At 50.5% G+C, this 8,201-nt stretch overlaps 1 protein-coding gene across 1 annotated transcript; it reads right to left on the bottom strand.

Moving 5' to 3' along the window:
* Nucleotides 1-5,220: 5,220 nt before the first annotated feature.
* Nucleotides 5,221-6,362, bottom strand: LOC116969078 (histone-lysine N-methyltransferase PRDM9-like; the record flags this gene model as incomplete). The annotated part of the gene is made up of 2 exons (XM_033016025.1): nt 5,221-5,252; nt 5,786-6,362. Coding segments are annotated over 2 exons (609 nt in total), but the record flags the coding sequence as incomplete, so codon positions are not given.
* Nucleotides 6,363-8,201: the final 1,839 nt, after the last annotated feature.

Genomic DNA, 8,201 nt, shown 5'->3' with positions numbered 1-8,201 from the left:
GTGCTACGCTGCGGGCAAATTAGTTGGAGAACATGTGTAAGCAGGTAAGTAACAAAATATTCAGTTGATGATTATAGGGAGAAAGGTGTTTTTTGCAAAGACAGGATTGCTATTGAGCTATGGGGCTGCATGTATTACAATTTAGCATATCCCTCTGACTGGCTAAGTGGAATTACATTTCCCCCTGGCAAAAATGGTTTATTTGCATTCTAGGCATCAGTTCAAGTATTCATCCCACGTGATGGCAGCCACGCCAACAGCCTGTCCGTCCCTTCAACTTTTTTGGTTATTTTTTAGTATGTCTTAAAATATGTTTTAATGTTTCTCAAAGGTAGACAAACATGCTGGAGAAACACAGCAGGTGAAGCAGCATCTATGGAGCGAAGGAATAGGTGACTATTCGGGTGGAGACCCTTCTTCAGACTGATGTGGAGGAGGGGGTGGGGGGAAGAAGAAAGGAAGAGGGGAGACAGTGGGCTGTGGGAGAGCTGGGAAGGGGATGGGAAAGAGGGAGAAAGCAGGGACTTCCTGAAATTGGAGAAGTCATTGTTCATACTGCTGGGGTGTAAACTTGCATTGTATGTTTTATTTGGGTGGAAGGGGGGGGGGGATCGGGGCAAACCATGTTCAGTCACTTACCTCTGCGGAGAAGCGGTTTTCCCTGTGTCACGTCTGCGTCCCCCCCTGCTGCCTAACAACTTGGATTGGTGCGGCGTTTCCAGGCGACCGGTCCGGAGCTTCAGGGCGCGGCACGGCCTTACCATCGCGGAGCGGCGATCCTTTGCCGAGGATCGCTGTGGATCTGCTCCGACTGTTGGGCCTGTGGAATTTATCATCGCGAAGCCGCGGTCTCCGGTAAGAAGAGACCGACTCGAGAGCTCCATGCGTGAGCTCAAGGGCTTGAGATTGTTCCGATCCATCCCGACGCCGGAGTTTCCATCACCCCGATGCGAGGGCTTGGACATTGGGCCGTCGGCAGCTGGCGACTGTAGAGGGTTCAGCCCCGACTACGGGTGAACAAAGGAGGAAGTTGAATGAACTTTATTACATTCCATCACAGTTAGGAATGTGGATTCCACTGTGGTGGATGTTTATGTTAAATGTTATTGTGTAATGTGTTCTTTTTACTTGTATGGCTGTATGGTCATTCAAATATCACTATAACTTAATTGGTTCATGTGACAATAAATGTGACCTTGAAATGGAAGTTAATAAGTCGGCTAATTTCGGGAGGTCGGCAATGTTGTCGACCCAGCACTTCATGTGACCTTTGTGTTTGCCAGTGGGTTTTCTGGATTTAGTGGTAAACTGTCACCAGAATGATAGACTTGGAGGTCAGAACCAGTACAAGTAAAAGTGTTTGATTGTGGTCGAATCGCATGATGGATTAATGATCACTTTCACACTGCATGTTCCTGATGGTCAGCCGTGTATTCAGCATTGGTGTTTAAATGGGAGTCTCCTTGCTGGAATGTTAAAGAAAGAACTACAGACGCTGGTAAAATCGAAGGGAGACACAAACTGCTGGAGAAACTCAGCGGGCGAGGCAGCGTCTATGGAGAGAACGAATTGGCAATGTTTCAGGGTGAGACCCTTCTTCAGACTGATGTCAGAGGAGAGGGCTGGATAAAGAAAGAATGTAGGCAGAGACAGTAAGACTAGTGGGAAAATGAGGAAGGGGAAGGGATGGGATATGAGGTGCTGTTCCTCCAATTAGCACTGGGCATCACTCTGCCAATGGAGCCCTAGGACAGAAAGGTCAGATTGGGACTGGGAGGGGGAGTAAGTGCTGGGTCACCGGGAGAGCCTGCGCTTGGTCTTGCCGATGTAGAGAAGTTGTCACCTGGAACAGCGGATGCAGTAGATGAGGTTGGAGGAGGTACAAACTTGCTGTAATACTTGATTGTAATCTAACAGAGATAAGGATAATATTCTTAATACAAGCTCATTGAATTGTTGATGTAGGAGCGGCACAAAAAAGGGAACAGACCAATCACTCTTAAAATTCCAAGGAGTGAAGTGAAATGTGGAAAGATTCTTGCTAAGATTGAAAGTAAAAGCTTCTGGAAGTAATCTCGGCTGCGTCTCATTTTGAGATTAAGCGCTGAGGCCCAATTGTCTTGTGGTGTCTTTTTTATCAAGTTTTGTTCAGATTGATGTTATGTTTTACAAGTTATTCACATGTTTAACTTTACAAAATCCCACCTTGACAACACTTGCTTCCATCTGCACACTGGCAGTTACAGCTATGATGCCACAATGGGATCCAATCCTTGCTGGCCATCCCCACTTAGTCCTGTGGGAAGTTTTTAAAAGTTTAAAAACAGGGAGGCTGAAGAGGAAGGGGAGGGAAGGGAGTGCTGGGGGAGGCAGGGGAAGTGCAATTTGATTATTTTTTAAATTCCTGGCAGCAAGTGCAATTGGGGGGCTGAATTGGAGGGGAGAGAGTGCTGGGGGATAAGAGGAAATAAGCTGTCCCTGCACATTTGGGGGCTTTGGGTGAGTTGAGGATTATTGTATTGGGGGAACAGGTGAGTGGTGAAATATTGCATTACGGGAACTGGTTGCGTTGGGGACCAGGCCTACCGTGTGACAGGGACACAACTGGTCCCACTTGGTCTAGTATCAAGCTAAAAGTTTGTATCAGCAGAGATAAGCAATGTTCACCATTGAAGGCTGAAATGGCTTCAAACAGTGAAGATTGGTAAAGCATAGCCTGAAACAAAATGTAACATTGTTTGGTGTCAAAAAAGTATGTTGTGCAGAATGTGTATAATAATTGCCCTTTTTCTTTTGCAACGTTGGTGACGGCTGCATTAGAAAAAGGTGAGTGTTCACTAGGATTTGACCACAATTGAATCAATGGATCATATTTTGTACAGCTAATCCATTATTTGTCAGGCATACCTTGCAGTACAAATCTTCATTCCCTTCATAAAGGCAAGAGTGGGCATGTTGCTATAGAAACTCCTCAGAAGAATGACCCTTGTAGGAAAGGAAACATTTCCTAATCTAATCAAATCCATTAAACAAATAAAACACAAGAGCAGCCAAACGATATTGCCAGCTGTAGGAACTATCTTTGAAGTAGTGGGGAGGTGTGCAACTGCCCTACAGTTACAGATATGCATGGAGGCGAGAATAATTTCTTATCATTTCTGGAGATGGTTTGCATTTTCTCTCATTATTGATAACAACATGAATTCTGAAGAATTACGAAAAACACAGTGAGGTCAGGAAAAAAATGGATTTATTTGTTACGTAAGGCACAAATACGTCAAGACTCTCTTTAAAAAAAACACATTTAAATGCCTTTAAGTGTTTGGGCCAGTGGCAGCCAGCTGGTACTGTGAGCAGTCGGCTGTGTGCAGCTTGGCTCACTTTAGCATTTCCCTTGGGTACAGTATGAATGAGAAGATGCTGGTACTGTTGATGGTCTGCTCCTCGACAGGGCCAAGGAGGGGCTTATATAAGGAACACTTCTCCATCCGTTTCCCACCACGGATGGCTGACCTGCTGAGTTCTACCGGCACTTTGGAGGAGAATCAAGACTCCAGGACTTGATTAGGTCGGGGGGGGGGGGGGGGGGGGGGGAGTCTCCTTAATTTGAAGAATTCAATGTTCATCTCATTCGGCTGTAAGCTATGAGGTGCTGTTCCTCCAGTTTGTGTGTCACATCACTCTGGCAATGGAGGAGGCCCAGGCAAAAAGGTCAGTGTGGGAATGGGAAGGGGAGTTGAAATGGTTGGCAACTGGGAGTGTTTGTGTTTGGTCCTTATCCGTCCTTAGCCTTGGCGGACCGAGCACAATGCAGAGTGGGGGAATCGAGGACCAGATAGAAGGAACAGCAGATGCTGGTTTACAAAAAGAGACACAGTCTCCTGGAGTAACTTGCACGTCTGGAGAGCATGGACAGGCAACATTCTAGGTCAGGACCCTTCTTCAGACTGCTTGGTGTGGGGGGTGGAGAAAGTTGGAAAGGAGAGGTGGGAGTGGTTGCCTTAGATTCCCTTCCCTCTACAGATGCGGCCTGACCCACTGAGTTCCTCCACCGCTTTAGAGGGAATGGATAGACGACGTTTTGAGTCAGGACCCTTCTTCAGACTGAGTGGAGTGGGTGGGTGGGGGGAGGAAGCTGGAAAAGAGAGATGGGGGCTGGACAAAGCCTGGCAAGTGATAGGTGAACACAAATGCTGGAGTAACTCAGCGGGACAGGCAGCATCTCTAGAGATAAGGAATGGGTGACGTTTCAGGTTGAGACCCATCTTCAGAAGTGATAGGTGGAGATCGGTGAGGGAGACACAAGAAACTGCAGATGCTGGAATCTTGCACAGAACACAATTTAGGTAGATGCACAGAATCTTTTGCCCAGAGTGGGGGAATCGATGACCAGCGGACATGGGTTCAAGGTGAAGGGGAAAAGATTTAAAAGGAAACTGAGGGGTAACATTCTCACACAGGGTGGTGGGAGTATGGAACAAACTGTCAGAGGAGGTAGTTGAGGCTGTGACTATCCTAAGAAACAGTTAGACAGTTACACGGATAGGCCAAGTTTGGAGGGATATGGACCAAACACAGGCAGATGTGACTAGTGTAGCTGGAACATGTTGGTCGGTGTGGGAAAGTTGGGCCGAAGGTCCTGTTTCCACACTGTATCACTTTATGACTAACACAAAGTGCTGGAGAAAATCAGCGGGTCAGACAGCATCGGTGGAGAACATGGAAAGGTGACGATTCACAGAGTGCTGGAGTAACTCAGCGGGTCAGGCAGCATCTCTGGAGACAAGGAATCGGTGACGTTTCGGGTCGACACTGAAGATGCGGTCTCGACCCTGAAACATTACCCATTCCTTCCTGCATTTTATGTCTACCTAAACTGTGCCTATCTATCCACGTGGCGGTGTGCCAACAGGCTGGAGGAGTGGGCAAAGGCCTTGCCGCAGAGCGGGCAGGTGAAGGGGCGCTGGCCGGTGTGGTCTCGTCGGTGCTCCAGCAGGTGGTCAAGGCGGGTGAATGCCTTGCCATACTCAGCGCACACAAAGGGTCTCTCTCTGGTGTGTATCCGCTGGTGCTCCCGCAGCCCCCGTCCTCTCTTGTCACAGTGGGAGCAGCTGCTCGCCGGCGTGGGTCCGCCTGTGTTGCCGCAACCCCCGTGAGCTGTCAAACTCCTCACCGCAGTACGGGCAGTCGTAGGGCTGGCCACTGGTGTGCACGTGCTGGTTAGACGGGACATGGGAGGCCATGGCAAAGCGCTCTCCACACACCGGGCTGGGGACGGGACGGTCGCTGGTGTGCAGTCGCTGGTGGGACAGCAGCCTGGTGGAGCGGATGAAGCCCTTGCCGCACTGGGCACAGGTGTAGGGACGCTCGCCGGTGTGGGTGCGCTGGTGCTCTAGTAAGTTGTTGGAGCGGGTGAAGCCCTTGCCGCACTGGGTGCAGGTGTAGGGACGCTCGCCGGTGTGGGTGAGCTGGTGGGAATACAGCCTAGTGGAGCGGGTGAAGCCCTTGCCGCACTGGACGCAGGTGTAGGGGCGCTCGCCGGTGTGGTTGCGCTGGTGCACCAGCAGGCTGCTGGGGTGGGTGAAACCCTTGCCGCACTGGGCGCAGGTGTAGGGGCGCTCGCTGGTGTGGGTGTGCTGGTGCACCAGTAGGTTGCTGGCGCGGGTGAAGTCCTTGCCGCACTGGATGCAGGTGTAGGGACGCTCGCCAGTATGGGTGCGCTGGTGGGACAGCAGGTTGCTGGGGTGGGTGAAACCCTTGCCGCACTGGGCGCAGGTGTAGGGGCGCTCGCTGGTGTGGGTGTGCTGGTGCACCAGTAGGTTGCTGGCGCGGGTGAAGTCCTTGCCGCACTGGATGCAGGTGTAGGGACGCTCGCCAGTATGGGTGCGCTGGTGGGACAGCAGGTTGCTGGGGCAGGTGAAGCACTTGCCGCACTGGATGCAGGTGTATGGCCGCTCGCCAGTGTGGGTGCGCTGGTGTTGCAGCAGGGTGCTGGAGCGGGTGAAGCCCTTGCCGCACTGGACGCAGGTGTAGGGGCGCTCGCCGGTGTGGTTGCGCTGGTGCACCAGCAGGCTGCTGGGGTGGGTGAAACCCTTGCCGCACTGGGCGCAGGTGTAGGGGCGCTCGCTGGTGTGGGTGTGCTGGTGCACCAGTAGGTTGCTGGCGCGGGTGAAGTCCTTGCCGCACTGGATGCAGGTGTAGGGACGCTCGCCAGTATGGGTGCGCTGGTGGGACAGCAGGTTGCTGGGGCAGGTGAAGCCCTTGCCGCACTGGATGCAGGTGTATGGCCGCTCGCCAGTGTGGGTGCGCTGGTGTTGCAGCAGGGTGCTGGAGCGGGTGAAGCCCTTGCCGCACTGGGTGCAGGTGTATGGCCGCTCGCCAGTGTGGGTGCGCTGGTGCAACAGCAGGGTGCTGGAGCGGGTGAAGCCCTTGCCGCACTGGGCACAGGTGTAGGGACGCTCGCCGGTGTGAGTGCGCTGGTGAATCTTCAGGTGGATGGACGACTTGAAGCCTTTGCCGCAGTTGGAGCAGGTGAAGGGCCGCTCATTGCTGTGCACCCGCCGGTGATCCCACAACGCCGACAACTGGGCAAAACTCTTGCCGCAGGTGGAGCAGCCATGGGGCTTCTCGCCTGTGTGCACCCGCCGGTGTATCTTCAGCACATCCGCCGTCTTGAAGCTCTTGCCGCAGTCGAAGCAGGTGAAGGGCCTCTCGCCGGAGTCCACGCGGTTGTGCTGCTGCGGTTCTCCCGTGTGCACCCACCGGTGGATCTCCAGCTGGCTCGGGTACTGACAGGCCTGGCCACACACGTCACACTCATAACGCTTCTCCTTGTTGTGTCCCGCCATGTGGTCCTCCATCGCAGCTCAGCAGCTCGAAGCTCAGCCCGCACACCGAGCAGATGGGGGCCGCTCACGTCCTCGTCTCTCCATCCACGGCACCGGCTCCTAAGCCCTGCAGGGGGAACACAGAGCGTCAACAAGCTGGCAAACAGGACATTACAGATCCGATCTTTGGGCGGAAGCAAGGTGGCGGAACAAGATGGCGGAGGCTGGTTGCTAAAAAGGGGTCCTATAATCACCCATGAATCTGCCCATGACCGCTCTAAGTGTTTTGCGTAGGAGTAGGCCATCTTGCTCTGCTATAAGATCTTTGATTGGCTCTAGCCCAAGTGAGAGGAGAGTTAGAAGTGGGTCAGAGGGGGGGAAACCGTTGAAAAGGAGAGGCAAAGCACAGGCAGACTTTACTCAGAGCTGCTGTGGATTTGGAAGCAACAGCAACAAAGATAAGCAGGAGAAAACACTGATTGGCTCCAGCCCGTGTGCGAGGAGAGTTAGAAGTGAGTCAGAGGGGGGAAAACAATTGAAAACTGAGGAATTTGGTTTGTAAACTGGTAAATTAGGCAATTTTATTTTGTTTATTTTTTTTTGTTTATTTTATTAGAAGTTAGTGCAATACAAAACAATACAGTGGGACCTAATTTTAGGTGCCAACTATGTCATAACGTAATTATACATTCAATGTACAACCTCTAGTTTTATGTTTTTGAAAAGGAAATAAGAAAGACAGGAAGAAGAAAATGGAGAGGAGAAAAAGAGGAAAAAATAGATAGTAGAAAATAGAAAAACGTGAAGTGTGTGTATAAGAAAAGAAAAAGTGGAAAGTAGAAATAGGAGAAAAAGGTCCTTAAAAGAGACATTTTCAAATCTTTATTCGGAGATGTAAATCTATCCACGACCTGACCTGAAATCAGCAATCTTTACAGTACAGCTGCATCACATGATTCCAAAAAGTCGATAAAAGGGGACCAACTCCTTAAGAATTGGTCATATTTATCTATTAGTCGGAGTCTCATTTCTTCAAGGTGCGATATGTCCATCATATTCCTAATCCACATTTTAGCAGTTGGTATAGCTGTATTTTCCCAAAATTTAAGTATCAATTTATTTCAAATTATTAACCAATAATTTAAAAAAACCTTTTGGTCTTTATTTAAATTGATATCTTTTATTATTCCAAATATAATCCATTCCGTATTAGGTTCTATTCTTGACTTGAAAAGCTTTGTAAATATATCAAATAGTAGACCAAGTGCAGACCCGTTGGGTCTGTTCCCCCAACGTGCGGTTGTGGGGGGGGGGAGGCGGCATGCAGCATCACACACACTAACTATCCCCCCCCCACCGCACTCACGCTAATTA

The sequence above is a fragment of the Amblyraja radiata genome, unplaced genomic scaffold (genome assembly GCF_010909765.2).
Source record: "Amblyraja radiata isolate CabotCenter1 unplaced genomic scaffold, sAmbRad1.1.pri S100, whole genome shotgun sequence".
NCBI lineage: Eukaryota > Metazoa > Chordata > Chondrichthyes > Rajiformes > Rajidae > Amblyraja > Amblyraja radiata.
Note: the sequence above shows the minus strand (reverse complement) of the source record. Positions and strands in the feature narration are given on the sequence as shown.